The sequence below is a fragment of the Siniperca chuatsi genome, linkage group LG5 (assembly GCF_020085105.1).
Source record: "Siniperca chuatsi isolate FFG_IHB_CAS linkage group LG5, ASM2008510v1, whole genome shotgun sequence".
NCBI lineage: Eukaryota > Metazoa > Chordata > Actinopteri > Centrarchiformes > Sinipercidae > Siniperca > Siniperca chuatsi.
The window spans coordinates 29353355-29377026 of record NC_058046.1 but is presented as its reverse complement, the minus strand read 5'-3'; the positions used below and the strand labels follow the sequence as shown (position 1 = coordinate 29377026).

The 23672-nt window shown below is 39.3% G+C and overlaps 1 protein-coding gene across 6 annotated transcripts in view; it reads right to left on the bottom strand.

Annotated features, from left to right (window-relative positions):
• znrf3 (zinc and ring finger 3) overlaps positions 1-23672 on the bottom strand; it is a 138532-nt gene that overhangs the window by 111770 nt on the left and 3090 nt on the right. For 3 of the 6 annotated variants that reach the window (XM_044196960.1, XM_044196954.1, XM_044196955.1), the window contains 7 exons: positions 20739-20816; positions 20302-20378; positions 13988-14155; positions 12545-12679; positions 7592-7696; positions 5841-5928; positions 2824-3025 (listed from right to left, as the gene is read on the bottom strand). In XM_044196960.1, coding sequence (XP_044052895.1) covers positions 2824-3025; positions 5841-5928; positions 7592-7696; positions 12545-12679; positions 13988-14064 — 607 coding nt within the window. In that variant the 5' untranslated portion in view covers positions 14065-14155; positions 20302-20378; positions 20739-20816. Of the gene's footprint in view, positions 1-2823; positions 3026-5840; positions 5929-7591; positions 7697-12544; positions 12680-13987; positions 14156-20286; positions 20379-20738; positions 20817-23672 lie in introns of those variants that run through there. The other 3 variants (XM_044196957.1, XM_044196956.1, XM_044196959.1) reach the window with 3 other exon arrangements.

Here is a 23672-nt window from a genome sequence, read left to right as displayed (position 1 = left end):
CAGGTCACCTGGTATACCTGCTGTACCAAGGGTCAATTCATGAATGGGTAAAGCAGCTTTTATGCTCCTAGTTACCTCCCTGATGACTTGAGATGTGCCTTCCTGTTTGCTTGTTGTGAATGGCCATTATTATTTTCTCTTCTTCTTTCTTTCCTTTCCAATTTTCATCTAAAGCACATTGAGTATTCCCATGTAGGAAATGTGCAATGTAAATACAGCTTGTCTTCAGTTTTGCCTGATAGATTTCATGTCCTGAGCTGACCACACATAGGGGTTCGAAGATAAATCTGAGGGGTAACAAGATGATTAAAAGTAGTTAAAAAAGAACAAAAAACATATTCTGTTATGGAAAATTATGTTGATTTTTTTCTGACCTTTACATAATTTATTACAATTTTTTAAATTTTTTCTTGTGCAACATTGAATATTTTACCACTTCAGGCCTCTATGTATCCTTCAAATGAAAATCTTTACATGTTTTCCTGCTCCTTCAACAGAGTTGAATGTGCTTAAGTGATTTTGAGACTGATAAGAATCCAAAAATATAATAAAAGTAAAACAGCTAAATGTAAGAGGTTGTAGAAATATAAGTAATGGGAATATAAGTAGGCGATTGTGCAAAAACAGATTAGAGCCTGTGCAAGTAGAACTGAAATGCATGTATTTCCACAAAGTTACAATATGAAAACAAAATGCCTTATTGTCCATGTTGTGTTTTCATATATAATCTCATAGCTCCCCCTAATGTTCACATGTTGTTACTACACCATACAATTGATAAATAACTTGAAAAGTTTATCCTAATATGTAATCCCACTGAAGCCGCAGCTATTAGTTTATGCATAGATGTCACACACAGTGATGACACAATAAGTTTTCATGAAGCTTCCCGAGAGTATAAAGCATTCATTAAAATGTTAAATACCAGCCTAAATGACTCAACTTCTCTATGAGCTGTGACAAAATTAATCACAGTGTGGCAAATCAGGAAGATGAGGCGCTTATTAAAATGTATAGCACGATTTCTCATGAGGAATAGCTATAAAAACCTGCAGCCAAAACTGTAATAGCCAATAACTTTTGCAAATTGGCTGGCTTTAGATTAAATAAATAGAGTTCTTATTTTAATTATCCCAAATGAATGTGGCGGATTAACTATCTGTACTACTAAAAAAAACTACTGGAGGAGGCATTGAAATGCAAAGATAAACCTCCTAATTATTCAAAGTTTTACAATTCCTTTTTTCATCAAAGAGTTTGAAAAACTACTTTTTTTTTCTCAAAGTAAAGAACTCCTTTCAACTTCATTTACCAGGCAAAACAATGTAGTGTGGGCAGAGCTGCATATCTCCAGTGGCCAATTTCTGGATTTGAGACATAACTCTGGGGATTAGCCCGAACAGCAGTTAATTGCTTTAAACCAATGACGCTGAATTAATCCTTTGATTTTTGGACTCCTTTTATGATAAGAGCGAGAGCGCGGGAGAGAGAGAGAGGGGAACGGGGAAAAAATGTGAGAAAGGGAGAGTAATGGAGAGGAAAAAGAAAGAACAACAACCTGACAATGTCTCAGGCAGTGACAGCTAGCTGAACAGTCTTTCATCAGGAGGTAATGATATGAAACCTGTAATCTACAGGAGGCGGGGGTGGTGGGAGAGATCAGATGACTAATTATACTGTGCTCTGAAGCCTGAAGCAATGCACTCTGGGAAGCAGCGCAGCGCATGGGGGGGGCTGAGCCCTGGCAGAAAGGCTCTGATCACCCAGCTGAGTAGTGTATCGTACAGACCCAACTCTTATTTTGGTTTCCATTTCAGACTCAGCAGGTGGTGGGTAAGTGTGTGTGTGTGTGTGTGTGTGTGTGTGTGTGTGTGTGTGTGTGTGTGTCCATGAGGTTGGACAGGGAATTCGGGTGCCATCACATTTTTATTCTGTAAAGCTGTCTCTTTATCTATCAGCAGGAATAAAGTGACTTTTTAAGGCTTTGTGATCATTAGTCCATGTCAAACAGCTGTTTCTATGACAACAGAGCTCAGTTTTCTGTCAGTTTGTGTGTTCAACTCCTTTCTTTCTGTGAACAGGTCTGGGTTTTCCATTTTCACAGCGGGGGTGTTTTTGTGAAGAGAGATTGTTTTGGCTGGTTCTTTTGTTCTTCTAGGTCCAGTTTAGATTTCTATTGGGTGTAAGGTTGAGTTTAGGTTAATTCTGCCTTAAAATACAAGTTGTGACATTGTATTTTTTACATGAAAAGTTCAATTAGGATATGCTTGGAACAAGGAAAGGGTCCTAATTAATAAAAACATTTAAAGATAACTTTAATTTTTAAAAACCTCATCATACTAACTACATAATACATAACTCACGAACTTGGAGCTTTCAGAAAACACCACATCAGTGATCATTCAAGAGTTTTTCTTGTAAACATGGTAAACACGACCCACCTTAATGGCCCTGTAAATAAGGATAAGGATCAGAATAAGAATTGCCAGCATGTAAACTAAAATTAGATTTCTGTTGCCCTTGTCTTACATATACTCCATCCATACGCCTGTACTGTTTGTATGAGCTTGGATGGTCAGCCAGGTCAATTAGTAGTGAGAGTGCTAAGTGTCAAAATCTTCACCTCTTCTTCAGTCGAACCTTTCCATTTTGAAATGTTTTGGTTGCTTGACCAAAAGAACTGTGGCTTCTGTGACTCCACCCGTTCATGTTTAACTCAACCAATTAAATTATTTCTTTATCACACAATACCTTTGCATCCAAAAAAAAAAAAAAAAAAAAAAAATGCTTGTATAGCTAAAACTTCCATTTTTGACAACTTACACTCTGAGGGAGGCCGGTCTGTCTCCTCTGCTGCTCCTGGAGACTCTGTGTCCTCCTCAGTGCCTGGGACCAAAGAGGACACACTGCTGCCCACAGTGGTGGAGGTGAAGGCCGAGAGGGAGGACACACTGAAGGAAGACTTCCTGCGGGTGTGGAGGTGAGCAGAGGAGCTGCGACGGTGCCTGGGATGAGCTCTCCGAGGCTTTTGTGGGGTAAAAGGGAAGAAGATAAAGGGTAGTTTGGTTCGCAAGTGCACATTCATAAAGGACAGCACGTGTTTAGTTTATCACCTAAACACAGAATGCACGCACAGGGACGACAAACCATTGTTTGTTGTGGTCACAACAAACACAGACTTCTTCGACTTTCAACCCATAGAGGTCAGTACAAGAAAGCTTTTCTGCATAAAAGATTACAGTGGAGTAGCTCTTGTGGAGTTACTTCTTTGATCCTAACCTAATAATTTAATCCTAATATTTACACAAATCCTAGTGTAATTTAAAAGAGAAATCCACCCTCAAATAATATCATAATGTTAGATCATTTTATGTTATGTTAGATTTATCTGTGGTGCGCAAGATGTTTTGTGTTTTTGCCTTGATGCTTTTATGTTTTTTTTTAATCAGTTTTATACTCCTCCTGAAGAAAAGTTTAACTGTATCTTTTATAGTTCAAATGTCAAATTAACTTAAACTTCTAACAGTGCTTTCTTGGAGTTATAGTTTTTAGTGATTAGGTGTTGTAATTTATGTTTCTGGTGTACCCACTTTATCTCAACATGCGTCATTTACTTAGGTTAGTCATTTCCTACATTTCCCACGTTGCCTTTTGAAACCTCCCACGAAAATGGTCATGAACTTGCTGCTTTCAGTCAAAGGTAGACACATGTCGTCTAAACACAGTATAGCTACACAGACGTGACAATAATGGCTACCACACCCATTACTCAAAACACAACATCTCTAATGGATGTCTTACATTGTCATCTATTGTGCTACTGTCAACAGAGAATCTGAATCTTTTCTCCGTGTATAACTGTTGAATGTCAGCACAGAATGGAGGCTCTTGGTATTAGTTCTGAGGGACTGACCAAAACCAGGCAGTAACTACTGATGGTGTATCTTTGAAAGTTTTGTTTTTGCATCAAGCTTCATTTTCGCCATGCTAGAAATATCTCAGTGTGATGTCTAGCCATCTGTGTTTGGCCAGTTATTCATAAAAAAAAAGTAAAGCAGAACGACAAACAAACAAAAAGAGCAGAAATGGTGAATCGTTCCTATAATAACAGGTGTTTTTAAATAAGAATCCGTTTTTTCTTAAAGCCTAAAGCAAAATCTTCAATTTATATCAGCTCCATTTGGAGACATTTGATCCTCATAAGTGCAGAAATATGCAAACACACACACATGCACATGCAGACAAGCTAACAGGCAGCAGCTTGGCACACACCCATAGGCAGACCCATTTCTCAACTCAGGACGACATATGAGCAACAGAAAGGAGCCAGACACATCCCACTCCCTCCCCCTCCCCCTTCTCTCCCCTATGCCCTTCCTTCTCTCCCGCCTGTCTGTCAGAGAAGACCTGGGCCTTAAGTGTGTGTGACGCTCCCATCAGCCTAATTATCAGGGTGGAAGGAAGCACAACACTTCAGCAACAGCGGCAACAGCTCTCCAAATGTCCTCTACTGCCACACACTGCCATCCCCTAAGGAGTAAGTGTGCGTGTGTGTGTGTGTGTGTGTGTGTGTGTGTGTGTGTGAAGATGCTTTTTGCTAACTGAGTCAGTCTGTGGGTGTAAGTACGCATGTTTGACTGTTTAAGTAAGTGTGCCAACATTTAAAGTTTAGAGTCTATTAAGTGTAGTGCTCGAGCATGAGAGAGTAAATGCACCTGACTTTTCCATTTTTCCGTGTGTGTGTGTGTGTGTGTGTGTGTGCACCTGTGGATGTTGGTGTCACAGTGCAGGATTTCTCTGTTTCTGCAGAGCGTGGCAGGTAGAGGACTTTGAAAGATAAGTTCTGGGCAAACTCCAACCTTCTGCTGAGATCAGAGTTTGTCCAGAACTCACAGGAACAGATGGAGAATAAGAATACCCTTCATGGCCAGAAGTATGTAGACACCCAAACATTACAACCATATGTGATTGTTGAACATATTTTGGAACCTGGCTGCAGGGATTTTCTGGGAAAACCATATTTTATGGACCTCACTTTTTGCATGGGGTAATTGTCATGTTGAAAGAGAAAATGGCCTTCACCAAACTGTTGCCACAAAGTTGGAGACACACTGTTGTTAAAAATGTCATTGTATACTGGAGCATTAAGATTTTTCTTAAAGGATAAGGCTCTATGTTTTCGTTATTGTCAACAAATCCCATTAAAAGGCCGTAACCAACAGTGCATTACTCCCTCTCTCAATACTTTCCTTACCCTGTCTGTGGCACTCATCCCCAATATATATACTTTTAGTTTTTAAAGAAAGGCTAAATATTTTTCCAAAACAGCTGGACACTGAAGTTTTTATCAAACATTACTCAAACGGGAGTAATTAGTGTGTTTGTCGGGAACTATTTTCGAGTGGAGGTTTGGTGCTCTGGTCAGTATTTCCAGCAGCGGGCTGTGGGCTTGAGTCAAAATAAACTACAGTGTGTGTGTTCATGGTAATGAAGGAACATGTCACCCAGTCAAACAGTGTGGCTCACTGATGTGATTTGTTATTGGACAACAATGGAGCTCTATGTGACAGAGGAATAATCTATATCAGGCTTTGCCTACACAGACAATAGTTGTTAATAGGATCAGTTTATTGTTGATTTTGGTCTTTTCATGGGATTTATTGACAGAGGAAAATACAATATTGCCAGACATACTTTAGTATAAAAGGTGGTGTACACATACTTTTGGCTATATAATGTAAATACAAATAAACAAAAAAAATAAATAATTACTAAAATAATAAGAAAATGAAAGAAAATGCAAATGAATATAAAAAAAAGTAAATAAGAGTGAGAGATACCTTGGTGGAAACAAACTGCTCCCATTTGTTCTCAATGGCTTTCTCTTTTTTCAGCGTCTTTATCGTGGTCCTGCATCGGCCAGGGTCTCTGTGAATGGAAAATAATAGCTGCTGTTGTGATACATTCATCACTCCGGTGACCTTCTGCAACTCACCACAAGTCGAAACCGCCCTTTGAGGCAGAGACAGCTCGAGAGTCGCTCCGGCCATTATCAAAATCATAATTCATCTTATCGTAAAAACTGTGCAGTGTTTTAGATTGATGCCCAGCATCAGAGCTGCCCGCCTGGTGGAGGGCCCAGCAGTGTCGTAACCTTGTGATAATGTTTCATTTCATCCTCTCCTTGTCTTTCTGTACAGTAATACCTCAGCTGGATCATTTGGCCCATAAAGCTTAAGACTTTCTGGGAAATTGGATTTGAAGCTGAGTGAAGGCCCTGAAGGCTGTAACATGATGACGTTTGGGTACAAAAAAGAATTTTCTTGGTAGCTCTTTTCCTCCTTTTCCTTCCGTCCCTTTTCTTTTTTATTCTCCTATCAATTATTCAAGGCTTACAGTGGTGTGCAATATTCTCCTGCACTACATTCTACAAGGAGCAATTGTGACTGTGCATGGTACAGCCGCCTTTAAACTTTATGAATTCATCTATTCTCACAGTCCAGGTCTCCTCTGACGCTTGGAAAGAGAATATAAAGATCATCATAGGTCAATGTCAAGGCAAGAAAAAAAAGAATAAAAAGACATGTAAAGAGGGAACCTAACAAAGAACTGACTTTGAGGAATTAAAACAGACTGCAGATGCAATGTAACAGCAATTCTGTGAGTTAAACATAGGAGTTTAAGCACCACACAGCTGCTGCTTCGGACTTTCTCTCCATTTCTTCACTGGACTCCCTGTGGTGGGTCAATATCATAGGAGCTGAAACCTGAAGGGGACGAAGATGGAAGAATGCAATCTCCTCGCTAAGCCTGGACCCCCTCCGGAGCTTTGGACTTTCTCATCCAGCACTGTCAGTGCGTGCCTGTAGCTCCTGATCACCACCACCCTTCATCACTGGATCTCTACTGTACAGATGCAACGACTCAGTGTGGATTTGACAGAAGTTACTCATTGGCCAGCGTGCAGAGGTCAGTGCCATAATGAGCCGATCTGTGATGGATATGTCACTCATGCTGCTGTTTTTTAGCCTCTGGATTGGGGCTCCAGGCAGTGGAATCACTCTTTAATAGTAAATGACAGTTAATGTATTATGTATGGAGCTTTTTGAGAGTATGAAGACAGTCCATGTCATAATCCTAACGCTTTATGTGCTTTTTTGTCTCATTGCTCTCTGAGAATGCACCACTATGCTGTCAACCATGAATAATTACAGGATTATTAATTTATAAACATATACAAGTTACACAGGTCAGGTTTTAACAAATACCCACAGCGTATTAAAAACATATTTAGGAGAAAGACATTTCAGATGAACTGTTGTGGCCTTAAGCTTCCGTACAAAGAAATCATAAAACGTGATATATATAAACTGTTTTCAACCAGTGTCGATTCAATAAAAGATTGTATTTGAGCAGTTGGAGCAAATCAGTCTATGAGTTTTAAACAGAAGGGTGGGCTGATTAGGTGTATTTTTAGATAGAAATCTTGCCTTTGGCAGCTTTAAAAGACAACTGGAGACAACTGTATTTGCTTTAACAGACCACTGGTTAGTTCTGTATGGTAAGAACCTTTGACCCCAGAATAACTTACTTGGGGTCCCAGCAGGCAGTGAGGGGGCCGACTCTGCCAGAGCGATCCAGAGTCAAGGCCTCCAGCAGCCAATTCAGACAGCAGAGCTGGCGGTAGATGACCTTCCTGCAACAGCACACAAAGACATGAACTTCAACATCTATCTGAGGTTTGTTTGTCCAAAAGTATCGATTTATGACAAATCATCCTACTTATATTTCCACAATAAAAATTACACATTTTTACTATCCCATTTAGATTCAGGCCAAAAATAGCGTTTTGTACTACTTCAATTTATCTGCCTCTCAAAAAAGCCCTTTCTTAGCTTCCGATTGTATATATTAAACATTTTCTTTTTCAGAATAAACAGTACTATTTGAAAATGAAACATTTGACGTGAATAGTTGCATTCAAGACTTGTAATGGATTATAAACATGTAGAATTTATGTACAGCTGGAAAAAATTTGTTACAAAATGCATTCAAGTAACTTTTTTCTTCAAAGATGAACTTTTGTCATTTTGCCTTTATTTGACAAGTCGGTGTAGAGAGACAGGAAATACGGAGAGAGAGAGGGATATGACATAGAGGTCCGTGGCCAGGAATCGTATTGTGGCATTGCACCCTCAGAGTAACTTTTACTAAACTTTAACGTCGGTTAAACCATGCCACTAAACTGTCTGACTTCAAGGGGTCAAAGGTCAACATGTAGAATGTGAATTATTAAGCATGATATTATTTTGCAGATTTACTCCTGGTTGTACTGGGTGTCTGGGACTGTGCTGTGCAACCACAATCTCCTGGGCTAAGTGCCTTGCTCAAGAGCATCTTAGCAGAAATTCTTGCTTTAAGGAAGAGCATTTGACATTACTATTTTCAATCATTTTCAATCATTTAAAATGTTACTTTGTACTGATTGGTCCAGTGTCTAACTTACGTCCCAGAATTGTAACGCTGCATTTTGCTTCAGATTGAGAAGAGCTCATTTAGGTTTGAGTGTGTCATAAATTCATCTGGATGATTCATGTTAGTAGCTTTTTTCAACGATGACTAAAGGATAAATATGACATCAGTGGATTCAAGTTTCAATGCAGTATTTTGTAAAATGAAAGCTAATATTTTATTTTTTCCAAGAACTCAAATTACACTGAATTTCAATTTGTTCTTTTTGAAGAACTTTATTTTTGAAGCAGCACGTAGAGATGCATATGACTATTATTTTTCATTTCTTTTTATTACATTTGTGTAACTTCATTGTTGGTTGCCTGCCTGATACCTTTCTTGTATGCTGGTAGTGTGGTTATATGTTTGGTCTGACTGTAAAAGCTTTTTCTTTGTTTTTCTTTTTCTCTTGAAAAACAAATCTTGATCTCGAATGAAACTACCTGATTAAATAAAGTTACACAGGCCTTTTACATTGTACGAAAAGTCCTTTTAAGTGCTTTACATCAATGCCAACAAGACAAAGTTATTGTGTATTTTTTAAAGGTGTTTCTGATTTTGAACATGAACAGGTAAACAGCACGACATTAAGTAATAGTTTAGTGCCCCCTCCGATGGCTAAAAATAGCTACTGCAAAACCAATCATACTGAACACTCTTCATTTCCAGTCAAGTCTTCTGTTGTAGGTAAAATAAGTGGATGAAAACATCGACACAAGAGGCATAACTCTTCAATACAAGAGCTGCTGTAGTGGGAACAAATGCAAAACATGCCATCTCTATAAAAGCTTGGTTACAGTGTCACCTGCAGTCAAGCGGTGCCGTCTGTCACCCCAACACTTTCACGCTTCGAGGCTTTATGACCACATCCATTCCCGTGATCTCTCCCAACACATCAAACACAATATGAATTCAGCCTCCTTTTCTGCCTCGCTCCCCTCTGCGCACAAATGTTGCTGCCCCGGGTCGCTCCAAGCTCTTTTCATTATCGACCAGGCCATTTGTCTGCCAGGCAGATAGTCTGCTAGATTAGGATCTGTCAGATGTCAGGTAACAGCCTTCGAACACGGTTGTTATTTTCCAGAGGTCTGGCCAGAAAACAAGGCTGTATTCTGGCAGTGGCAATAATGCAGTGTCAGAGGAAATGCATGCTGAGTTGGAGGTGATGTATCATAAACACAGGCTGTAAATTGTCCCAGTGGAACAGTGCACAGACAAATAAAAAAAAAGTAAAACACAGAGGTTTCCTGTGTCCGTGAAGATGAGGGAGCAGGCCTGAAAGACCTGAGCACCCACTCTCTTATTACAGCATTTATTATCAGCATATAAGTTTTTAAGAAATGGTTTATAACAGACTACAATACACTCTAATTTTGTTCTGTCAATGCCCAGCAGCACACTCAAAGTAATTCATAGTTATGGGAAGAGGACAAATGAGCAAGTCCTTTGTTCTTCTAAAAATGTTTGATAAAGTGAATACGCACTGTTTGTAAATGTACCAATCACTTAAATCAGGTCCTTATTTGTTTTTACAATGACTCTGACTTGAGTCAAACTTAAGTCACAAAAATGAGACTTGACTCCCTGCAGACCTGACTTGACTCGAGATTTGATTTGAAAGCAAAAAGTCTCACATTTTGACCTGGTAAAATAAAAACACAATACAACACAACGCAATTTGCAGTTTTGTAAGGATTTCTGACTTGACTTCGACTTGCACACAAGATACTTTTAAAAACAGCGGTACTTCATTACAGGTTGGAAATCATTTAAAATGTTAATGTATCATTTACACACTCATTAGGGGTTTGAATTGTTTCTAAATATGAATATCTAAATGAAATATATTTGTGTGTTTGTAGTTTCTTTGTGTTGTTTATGTCATGACAAGTTTTTAAAAATAATTGAATCATTGAACAATCATACAATATACACACATATATAACCTTATAAGTTTTACTATAAATCATTTATTAACAAAATAGATATCTGAACATCTACAATTCCATGGCAAATGGGCAAAATCCATCTGCTGATGAAGATCATGTGATATGATCGAAAGCTCTGGAACTAAATTGACTTTGTGGTGAGATTGTTTTCTAACTACTGTTTCCAAGGTCAAGAATGAACTTTGAACCTCAGCATTTATTAACTATTGATACACATGTACAAATCATTCACAGGCCGGTTTAAAAAGCTGTACTTATGTGTTTGAAACTACTGAAGAAATACCACGATATATATGTGTTTACAACTACGTTATACTGTGTTCTCAAGCATTCATTAACTGTTTACACACCAGTTAAGGGTGCTTCAGAAGAAGAGTTTTAGTTATTGACAAAAACTTTAATAAACACTTTAAAAAGGCCCTTATTGTGTTATAAACCACATCAAATTTTTATATCCTACTTATAAATGCTAGCCTGGTTCCAGGCCTCTACTGTGCTGCTCAAACAGTATTTAGTAGGATGAAAATTAAGTGATTGCAATTGAGTCAAATTATTACACTATATAAATCCTAAATATGTGGGTAAAAAAATTGTGTTACCTATTTAAGTAACAGAAGTGCTGAAACATATCTTGGCTCTTTAGAAAACTACTGGTACAACAGGTATCTTCTAGTTTGAAAGCTAAAATGTTCCTGCTGTGCTATTTAATCATTTTCAACCACATTTCACTCGTCACAACATAATGTGTGATAGATACTGTATTGCCCTTGGATTGTAGGCAGCATTGCCAACAAATCCTCTATACAATTTCAAAGCAGTGCATAACACTTGCAACCACTAAATGTTGCTTTTGTGAACCAGAGTTTTGTGTGTGTTTATTGTCAGAACACCTGAGTTTCTAACAAGGCAGTTTTGTCAGAGAAAACTTTTTCTGACACGTTTTTCAGAAAGGTTAGCTCCGGTTCACACAGCATCAAAGGAGTCAGCCGTATGAAAGAAATACAAAATGAAAGCATCAGGAGTATCTCTCACTGTCAGATGTTTTGCATTAAATATTCAGCAATCTGCCTGTTTGCTTTTCTTTGTTTGATGTTTGCTGAGGTGTAGTAACACATGTGTTTGACATGAATCAAGCGGATGAACACTGACTGACAGAAGAGGGTGGAATAAGTGCAAAGATTTCTTAAAATCAAATGCTTTACAGACATCTCGCCTTATTCTTCTCTGTGGTATAGGGTGCAGTGATTCTTTTGAAAAATACACCAAAACCTATGCCCTCATTTAAACAAGGACTGAATAGTTCATGATAATAGGAGTAAAATATTCGACTGTTATCCTGACTACGCTAACTGATTGAAACAATAGGTACTAACTGATCTTCTTAGCTCTGATGTTTAAATTTGTCTCGATTTTATGCTCTGACTTCACAAACAATTCATTTTGATGGTCAAAGCCTTGAACCTTCTTATCTGCCTACCTCGAAGACCTTCCTGCATGAAGTTATTTGCAGAGGAAATAACAACATACAGCTCCAATTCTACAACTCGACCTACAAACTGCATATGGTGAAGTACAGCACAACATTATATGAGCATTGTATATCTGAAGGTTATATACTGAAAGTAACAGGCTGAAGGGCAAAGCAAAGCAGATGTGTTTCTAACGTCACTTTCACTGGAAGTAACAAGCATGCTGCTGCTTTCTTGCTGCTTGGGTTGAGGGTGTGGAGTGGGTTTTTCTGTTAACACAGAAGCTGTTTGGTAGAACAATGTTTTTCTAAGTAAGAGAATCGCTGAACAAAATATTAAAATGCATGGACTGACCTATGCAGTTTTAGCAAGAAAAGTCACTGAGATATGTCGTGGTGTGTGAATGCATCGTGCACCAACCAAGAGCGAACTCAGCCTCTCTGGGGTCTGTTTGTACTGTAATTCCCCCTAAAACACCATTTAGTTAACAGTACAATCTACTACAGATCTTAGAAAGCTTCTAACCTTGAGTACCTTCAAACACATACTGTATATGGCTCATTTAAAGGCCACCATCTTGAATATTGTTGAAGGAATAGGCTGTACAGTATATACCTCGGTGCTTGACTCAGCAGAGGGGAGGTCAGAGAGTGATGGACAGGGGTGAAAGGTCGTGCTGACTGGCTCTTCTTCCTGCATGGCCTTGCTTCATTCGCACCTGACCAGCTGGTTCCTGCAGGCAGAGGCCACCTGAATGCAGAAGGAATACAGTGCTGTTAGCTTTTAATAACATGTGAGGATATGGATGATGCGATTGATGTGATTAGCAGCGATTTTTAGGCAGAGTGGTAACATTGACTAAGACTTACCTCAATTAGCTTTTGCTGATCTACTGTATATATTAACTATATTAGCATGCATGTAGGTTTGAGTTCAATACATGGATGTTTTGAAAGCTGATTTTCATATAAGATATTGCAACGATTCATTCTGTGTCTGCAAAACAAATATTTAAGCTATCACGTGACTCTACAAATCTCCATTGAAATTCATACATAGGCAACAATATACTTTGATTAAATGTTAGAGGAAATTCTGGGATGTATTATATTCAATATTTTAATAAGAGGCAATATAGCCTAATATTACACGTTTGTTAAAGAGGTCTGTCTTTGTTGAAAAACAAAACAAACACTCTCTGTCTTAACACCCTTGGTTAGGATTAGGAAAAATTTAGCAAAAGAACGCATTGAAAGACAGAAAAAGTGCAGTCATTCTACCAGGACAGACATGCAATAGGTGCCATACAGAGTAGACAGAAGTAGCAGTAGTGGTAGAACTACAATACGAACAGAGAGATTAAAAGTACATAAAATACTTTGCATTGCAAAGTACTGCAGTAATTGATTTTTTTGGCCACTTGAAGGCAGCACAACAATCTGTAAACACTGACATATTATCACCTTTTAAAGTTGATATGTCGAATGTGTTGGCAAACAGTTGCTTATTTACACATCCAGCAGATACAGAACAACATTAGCATTCATTTGGAGTGGTGTTTCTGGCCACTGAAGAATGTGATTTACTCTCCTTTTAGCTTTGTTTTGGTCTCCACCAACTCCTGAGGGAAATGGCTGGCTCTGTGGCTGCTAAATGTTCCACTATGTTCACCACCTAGTTGCTAACTTTGTCTGTCTGCTGTTTGGAGCTGGGCAGGTAGCGTACATTGGGTTCATCAGAGCCTTTTTGCTGCTGCTGGAAACGTGGTTGGTGGGAGCTAAGAGGGTGAACCAAAATAGTAGAGTTTAGGGCTGTAAAACCAAAACGCTCTGTAAAGCATCATTAGGAGCAACACACATTAAGCACAGTAATTTGATTCATTGTTAATATATAAATACTGAGTAGTAGTAGAACCCTTGTTTTGGTTTAAAGCAAGCTAAGTATATATGTTATACATTATACAATACGCACGCCTTGCATCCAAGCTGATAAACTACGCTAGAGAGAGAGAGACCGCAAGAAGAAATGAAACTAAGCTGATGTGAGTTGTTGCCTCACGCCTCTGAATCGCTATCTGAGTCAGAGGAGAAACTGGGAGGTCGTGGCTCTGTTCTCAGCTGTTCCTCCCTCCTCATCCGCTGCCTCTCCTCCTCCTGCTCCTCCTGTTCCTCTTTCTGCAGGAGGTGGAAGTAGCTCTGGCCCCGCTTAATTGCTGATGCCAAACGCCTGCAAAGCAGAGAAGCAGAAAGGAAGTCATAAATATAGAGCATCACCAGCGTGCTTTAATAATGATATATGTTCACTTTCCAACAACCCAACTGACAGAAAAGAAAAAACAAAACAAACAGACATAAACCACAAATGTCAAGCCTACACATTAATCTCCTGTCTTTGTCAGAGACATACAAAAACCATCAAAGCCGATGAATTACAGTCAAAAGTGCTCGCGTGTCATTACAATAATCCCTCACAACCATGCATGCACACATACACATACACACACACACACACACACACACACACACACACACACACACACACACAAGCGCACTGTAAATCATCCAAATCAGAACACAGCAAAGCAGCAGGCAGGCACAAATGACACCTAACTAGAGCATTATGGGAGAAACGTGTTACGTCTGGCCAGATTAATGACTTAATTATGGCGGTTTAGCTTCCAACCATAACCTTTCCTCAAATACTGTTCACTTGTTTTTCTCATACTGCACGCGTAATTACCTTTGCATTAATGCTGCGGTGGAAAATGAAAAGACACGCGCACAGAAGCAACTGTCGAGGTGACTTTGCCAGAAGACCAGCCGAGGTAGCACACCTCTGTGTTTCTTAATCATTTCACATGAGTAGTTTGCCTTCTTGTGAGTGAAGGAGGCAGAAAAAAGCAGGTCAAAGTGCAGGCCGCTACAAAGCTTGTTATAGTGAGCTAGAATAGAGAGTCAAGGTGGTGAACACTGCGTCAGCTGTATGATCCTTTGTTGTTGGAATCAGCTGGGATTCAAAAGAAATATTACAGGGCTGTATGTGCTTTAAAATGAAATGAAGGCTGGGGTTCAGCTTATATAGATGTTGTTGTTGTTGGAGGAAGCTCAGCAGACATCAGGAGTTTCAATATGACTGTGACTCTGAGATAAGCAGTCACATCAAATCAAAAAAGCCAATATCTAGAGAATAATGTATATTAGGGTTGGGCAATAATTCAGTATTATTGTTTATAGGCCTATACTTTCAGTGAAATTGTATCGGGATGATATGAACAAAGCGTTATCTTTTACAATATTCTGCTGTCCAAATTATATGATATGATTTCAAGCTAACTGTAATCAGAAAACTAACCATATGAATCATTTAAAAGGCACCATGTGGAGTTTTCAAGCATTCTGTGATTAATGGGTCCCTGTTTTGTTTATCATGCTCTACTAGCACACACATGAGGACACATATTCGTGCATGCAGGTGATGCGATACACATTCCTGCCGATGGTTTTATGCTATTCCACTGGTTGACAGTTGGTGGCAATAATGAGCCAAAAAAGGTTGTAATACGCCAGCAAAAGGCAAAGAAAATGACAGCTAGCCAGCAAAAATGGATGTAAACCATGTATGTACAAAGAGAGCTGGATAGGGCGCCACCACTCAGCTTTGCTGCCAATTTGTTCCAGTGGCCATTCATGGGGACTGGAGCGAAAAAAATCCCCTGCGGCCCAAAAAGCATTTTCCCCACAGACCATCATTATAAAAGAGATGTCTGTGAAACTTTTGACAGCTTGAACTGCAAATGGGTCAATTATTACTCTTTGTATTATGCATTTTTAATTTGTGAAGGTTTTATATTTGGGAGAAACACTAATGTGCATATGGCTGCATGAAGCGAACAAGTCTCAAATGTACTTACCTTCAACAGGCTTGGCTGGAGAAGGACTCTAGTGCTCATGCTCTATGAGCACAAAAATGCGAAAGTCCGAGTAAGCCTGAAAAACTTTTTCAGAGTATGTGCCCAGTGAGAAACTTACTTTGGAACAAATGGGGTAACATCTTGGAACACGGCATCCATTTCTCTTAATGAAACCATGATGTAAATGATGCAGGTTCCAACATGCTGAATATATCAGTCTTGCAAATGTTTTATGGAGGAGAGAAATGCATTCATTAGGTTTGTTAGACATCATTTGGCTAACCCAGTTGTCCAGAGCGGCTTGCAGTGAATGTAACAAGAAGCAGCTACAATTTCCTGATTATAAACATGACAAAAAAACCAACAAGAAGAAGAGTGAGGGTCAGAGCCACAGTGACCTTACAATATTCTGGTGACCTTTCCAGGCAAACTAGATTTTTTGCAAGGGTGAAAGCAGACAAGCAAAGGCACAAATGCTTGCATATGTTCCAACCCTCTGCTGTTCCAGTTCTTATTTGTTATCTAGTGAGCAGCTGGCTGGTAATATTTTGCCCACAAGTGGAGCCAAGCACTTCAGCCTAGGAGGGGGGCACCGAGCACTTGTGTTCCAGCATACTAATTTGGCTCAGTTTGGTGATACGAGTGCACCAGTTTAGCTCGGAGGCATGTCTGTTCTATTTGCATACCACCACACCCCTGATATTACTTATTAATCTTCAAATGTGACATCTAAGTCCAAAATGCAGCAGTCTTAATTAAAGTGTGTTTCTATCAGCATCGCTAATGACTCGTAGCTTCAAATGTGCAAAAAGTTTTTCCCTGGAGTAGCTGCCGGCTGCCAAGAGTGTGGGAGGTGGCTCAGTGACCTTGCATCAGACATGACTAATTTCATTAGCTCTTTGTGCTAAAGTGACTCTTTCACTTTAGTTCAGCTAATGTTTTTTTAAATGGATTAATATCTTCTAACTGGCAGGCAAGAGGGTGTCTTTCTGCTTTTGTTTGATGCACCACATGTACAAATGTTTGTGACAACGGCACCGGTTGTGCCTGAGTGTAACATGAAAGCTGAACAATAATATGCTGGAGGGAAGGGGGGGGGGGGAAGAAGCAGAGAGAAGAAAGCTGCCGAGTCAATGACAGGCTGCAGTATTTGGTGTGACAAGAAAATAAAAGGCATTGAGAAGAGGCAATGTATCATCAATACGTAAACACACAATGGAACTTTTGTGTTTGAAAACCAAGAAGCTCTGAAGTGAAACTCCATTATTCCTTTTCTCATCACCACCGTCTGTCCTTCCAGTCAATAACAAGTTATTTTTCTTTGTGAGAGTGAATCATGACCACAAATCAGAGACTGGCTTGAAAAGCTCATTAAAGATGACAATGCTTAGAAGGAGGACTTGATAGGTGGTTAAAAATTGATTGCAATGTAAAACATTTGTGCATAGGGGGAAGGTGGTGGTGGAGGGGGACACTTTTTAACAGATCAGATCATGGGAGCCCTTGGGTGGCAGCTTGTTGCCAGGCAACAAACGAGATAGGGTTCGTGGTAGGTGAGGAATCTTTACAGTGATTAAACCAACTTAGATGTTGTGACTCTATTCTGAATCTACTCATCGGCTCTACTTTCACATCATCATAAATTCCTATACGGGAATTTTTAATGCGCAAGTTATGATTAAAGCCATTAGCATGGTGAATTTTGTAGGGTATGATACACAAGCCACTGCAACATGACGTAAACGACTTCAAACGCATTTCATAATTAAATCCGAATTATAAAGCTAGCAGAAGAATGTTATTTGGGAAGTATTATCTGTCAGCTATAACGTGATGAGAAACAGGACTCGCAGTAGTGTTGACAACACAGCGTGGGATGTTTCATGTCAACATCGCCAGAGACAAATGGCAGACCGTGACAACACAAGCTGGCGCAGTCATAAATGACAGAGTACCACAGACAAGGGTAAGAGCCAAAACACTCTGATTAGGCTTTGTAGTGTCTACTGAGACAAAACAGGAAGGAAACAGCAGGAAATACGAAACCAAACTGGACTCTCGTGTATCTACACACCAGATAATTTCATGAAGCAACACAGTTTGCCTCCATATCGTAACAGAAGTGAGTGACTGCATGCTCAGGGTATATAAGGATTGGTAAAACCCATAAAATCAGTGCCAAGATGCAAAAAAAAAGTTAAACAAAAACCATCGATGTACACTTGATGTAAATGGCATGACCGTCAAATTCAAGTGAATATCTTTAAATTTGTGCCCTAATTTCCACCTCATCTTTAAATGGAAGAAAAAGAGACAATTATTACAGCTGTGTCTGTGTTTTTGGGATTACCTAAATGATGTGACAAATCCCTGTCCTACAGAGGAGGATTAGGGCCATTTGAAATACATTATTTGACATTATGCAATATTATCATCCCGTTTTTCTGATATTTTTGTGCTTTTGTCATAGAATCTTTTTTTCTGAATCACGACTTTAATCAAAGAGCTCCAATGATTGTCACATGGCATTACTCTTCCTTACTCTCCTCTTATGAAGATCTTGATCTCCAGATACATTATTTTCTATATCGGGATGTCCTGAAGTGTTGCACTTATGTATACCATGGCCTCTCAGAAAATGGGACAAGCTGTGTTCAAATCATCCAATTTTCAATACTTTGTTTGCAGTCAGTTTAACATCACGGTTATGTAAGTATTATTACTAGGGTTTCCAAGAGTTAAATATACCTTGTGAACTGATAGTTAAAATGACCCAACAGCACACCTTTGATTATTTTAATACAGCACAGTTATCCATTGCAGCGCTAGTGAGTCATTTGCATATGATTTGTATGAACTGAAGTGTGACTGTGATGCTCAAACCATGGAAAAAGTACATATGAAAAACAGCAACAACACGTGTCTTACCCAAAATAATACTCTGGATAACACACGGACCTCGCTGTCAGCTGTTTTCATAGAGATGGTTTCTTCATTAGAAAACACTGAAGGAATAATTTGACATTTTAGGAAATCCACTTTTTCGCCAAGAGCTAAATGATAAGATTGATACTACTCTCATGTCTATCCATTAAGTATGGAACTGGGGCCACGAGGTAATTATCATAGTTTAGCATAAAAACTGGATGAGGGAAACAGCTTGCCTGGCTCTCTCCAAAGTTCAAAAATACACCTACCAGTACCTCTAAAGCTCACTAGAAAATGTAAAAACGACCATTTCTTGACTGATTCCTGTCTTTATGCTAAGCTAGGCTAATCGCCTCCTGGCTCTAGCTTGATACTCAACAGGCAATCATTTGAGTGGTATCAATCTTCTCATCTCCTTCTCAGTAAGAAAAAAAAAATCATATTTCCCAAATTGACAAACTACTCCTTCAATTAAAGTGGTCTGTAGACTATCCAAAATAACATGGACATTGTTTCAAGAAAAACACACTGCTGTTTACAGTTTTTCAGATGCCATTTTGTCTGCCATGAGAAATTCTATTCAATTTCACTGTACTGGGGTGGAGGCTGACATCTCACCGGCAGATATCTCAAAATCTATGTAAATAAAACCAAAACTATCAGCATGGATAGATACCACTAGAGGTAAGTAACAAAATGTTTTCTGGGATTTGGGTGAACTGACCCTTTAATGCAATTACTGTGCTGAGAGGAGATAATAGTGGTAATTATATGGTTCATACTGTATTTCCATTAAGACATCCATTATGAAATATGGAATTGCTGAAAAACAGAGCACTACATGTCAAATGTTTCCACCTAACTGCCCGAGCTGAAAAACAAAACCAGGCTGATTAAGTTTAAGAGGTTTGCTCTGGCCAGAGAAGCAGTGAGATGTATGAGCTTTCGACATGTGAGCTGACAGAGAATGGGCTGCCATTTGGCCTAAAAGGCATCACAACCCCAAATCATTACTACTGTATTCACTTGCAGGGATAAACAGCCACAATTCATCTGGGGGTTAGTTTCTCCTGTGAAAATGGCAACCTTTCCCCATAACACCTGTATGAATAATTCAACACTCTGGGCTCTATCAGAGGCTGTCAGAAATGTCAGCCGATTGGAAGTACCCTTGGCTGCCCCCAGAAGATGTTGTCTCTACACCCTGTGGTGGGGTTAGGGGGTTGCACACACACTCATAGCACACACACACACACACTGGACCAAATGCCACGGCTTTTTCAGTGCCAGGACTCCACTGGCTGCAGGACACAGGAGCACTGAAAGCTGAGCATACCTGCAGTGAGCAAACTGTTGTAGTTTTCCCTTTTTTCATGAGCTATGTTATTGTTAAATGTGACTTTTTCCATACATAGGTGTTACTGTAGTCCTAATCTGTTTCAGGGGAAATAGCATCTAAACACTACATATTTATATCAACAGAAGGGATTCATTTTTTCCATATTTGCTACACACTCACAGATGTAACTCTCACCTGGCGTGGCCAAGATGCCTCCTCAGGGAAACGATATCTGCTCTTTTTTCAGCCTGGGTATGACAAACTGGCAAACTCTGAAAAGAAAGTGCATAAGAACAAAGGCGTAAAAACAAAAGGACAAGCAGCTATTATCTTCTTGACTTCTGAGTTGCTCTGGAGCTCAGGGCACTTCTTCATCCATGAAAGACTCTGCTGCATCCCCATGTGACCTCTGCAGAGGCAAATTGGGCAGCAGGCCAAGAGTACAAATTGTGTCTCTAATATGACATCGCTTATGGAAATGACAGATAATCAGGCAATTAATCTCTACATAATTCACTGCATTGAGTAAAAAAACCTCCTTATGGAAGATAAACTGATGTTTTCTACAGTATAAATTAGATAACAGGGTGTGAGAGGAGTATAAATGTGGGCTTAACGATTAACAGTCACACCTTACTTCCTCCTGTGGAATCTGGAGAGTTGCTGTTAATGGATTGGTCGACAATCTTTGGTGGGTCATCTGTAGTCGCCTATGAATAGATATTCAGAGAGGAGGCAGAGGGGCATTAGGATTTTTTATCTTCAAATTTTTCATTTTATTTATTTATCCAAGGGATAACATTAAAGTGAGATTTCCAACATGGTCTCAAGCTGTTAAAAACAGAAATTAAACAATAAAAATCCTAAATTACATGAACTCAGCCAAAAATAATTACCCATATCAAAATGCTAAAATATAACATTGAACAACTGACTAAAGCCAGTTCACTAAAGCCCTCACCCAAAAAGGGATTGTCCAGTCATAGCTTAGCAACCTTAACTAGGCACGGCAGGTCTGTCCAGTTTTGGATTTCTCCACATGCTGAAGCAGTGTACTATTAAGAGTATTACTCAGCTGAGCATTACTTCTAAGGTCAAGGAACACATTATTAACTAAGGTGAATTAGTTTGAGGGGTTACAGGTTACACTAAAGAAAATGTTTGCCAAGCACATTGTTTAGTCCTCATCCTAAAAGCCTTTTATCTCGTCTCTCTAATGTAAAAATGAAAACATGCGGTTTGAAAACAGGAACAAGTATGTAAGCTAAGCAGCAAAACAAGGTTTTGTTAGAACGAAATAACTAATTTTACATTTTTCCTTATCATACCTGTAATACTAGGGCAAACTCTAACAGTAGCTCTTTATTTCCATGTCTTCTACATGAATCATCAGTTGAGTCTGTGGTGGCCAGTGCTATCCTGCATGCTGTTGCATGCTGGGGCAGCAGGTCGAGGGTAGTGGACGCTAACAGACTCAACAAACTGATCCGTAAGGCCGGTGACATTGTGGGGGTGGAGCTGGACTCTCTGTCGGTGGTGTCAGAGAGGAGGATGCTGGCCAAACTACATGCCATCTTGGACAGTGTCTCCCACCCACTCCATAACATGCTGGTCAAACAAAGGAGCACCTTCAGCGAAAGACTCATCCCCCCCAAAATGCACCACAGAGCGCCACAGGAAGTCATTCCTGCCTGTGGCCATCAAACTCTTTAACTCCTCCCTCTAAGTGTTAGTCTATATGACCCTAAGTCACTAAACTGGACATTAGATCATCAACATCACTGCAATACTTGAAATAATTGTGCAATATTCTCTGTTAAATACTCCGGTGCAATGTACTCTATTTTCAGTTTAATTTATTGATATTTATTCATACTTCTATTACTGCTGTGCAATATCCACCGTCTCATAATCATCTTAATAAGCTACACTTAACTTGACAGTACTCATTATTGCACTATTACTTATTACTTTTATTATTACATTGTCTTATACCGTACATACTTATCATCAACCGGTAAATCCACTTTGTACTTTACACTTCTTTTAATTTATACTTATACCCACTTTGTACTTAATTTATCTTGTCTGTATTATAGTGTATTATATTTTGATTTTCTTAGTACTTCTATTCCTGTGTGCACTGACATGATAGTGAGCAGCTGTAACAAAAGAGTTTCCCCTCAGGGACCAATAAAGTATTTCTGATTCTGATTCTGATTTCTGAGTTGGTGAGGAGGCTAACTTTTTGACATACAGCTTTAACTTTAGCTTATGGAGCGTACGTTAGCTAAATTTGCTAGCTAGCTAAAGCTGAGCGACAACTGTCTTTACAGCTGGCAAAGACAATGGTTGCTGACTAGGAAGGAGAATCCTACATTTGCCTATCTCCTTGCGGAGTCAAGGACCCACTGTTTTAAAAATTACTAAGAATTTCGAGTGGTTAATCTGCAACCGTTATTGTTGTAAACTGCATATGTGCCATGCGAGAATGGAAAGCTTGATAGGTGTAGCAACAGTAACTAGGGGAGTGAAGGTAGATCTGACCACTATAAGTGTTTTTTTTCCAACACAAATTACTCTGGAAAGTGTCCCTTAATTTGCATTTAAAAAAAGATTTTATAGTTGAGTAGCTCTACTATCCAAAGTATTGGCCAGTTAAATGAAATGCTTTTTGCAGCATTTACTGCTCTATCACCAAGAATGCTATTTTGACTTTAAAAATTGTAATGTTTACGCAAGAGTGTTTCTTCCCTCCTGATAAAAGCTGGGACAACTTTTAAATCAAGTCACCGCTCAAACTCTGACCACAGATCAATGACTAAAAAGCAAGCCAAAGATCATCTATTGTTCCCGATTAGTCTTGTGTCTACTTCGTTTTGTTCAGGTCTAAGGGAGATCCCAAAGTTTCCAAGGATACCAAATATGGAGAAATGTGTCTAAAATGATGCACAAGACATCTAGAATATTTCCATTTAATGATGGTGCTGCCATAACATCATGAAGTTTTGGGTTTGTATATTTCACTCAGTTTAAACACGATGTATCTTCAATGAAGAGTTGGACTGATACAGAATATATGATACCGTCAGACAGGATGATTTTTCCAACCTTAAAGCTGGGGGAAAGGGGGGAAACTGTATGTAAAGGGGTTAAATAAAAATTGAGTTCCAGAGACTAAATGCTGAATCATTCGTGGTTATTGCAGTTAAAAATGCTACTCCCCTAAATGTCATGACTTTTTTAGATTTATGGCAAAGCTACAGATGAACTGGACAAGGACCAAGCTGAGCTCAAGTCTTCAAGCTGCAACGACCAAAGGACAAGAGAAGGTGCCAGAGAGCATGGAAATGCCATGGCCGTCATATTTCACTGTAAGGCTTCTCTCTGAGCAGTCCTGCCTCTGCTCGGCCCCTGCTCCGCCCCACCGTCTCTCTTCATCTTCCTCCTTCTCCTCATCATCCCCTTGTCCCCACACGCTTCTGCTGATGGATGAGCTCATTTGCTGCAAATCTCTTTCGAGTCAAACCGGGACACTGTTGTTGCCTTTCTGCTACTTCAGTGGA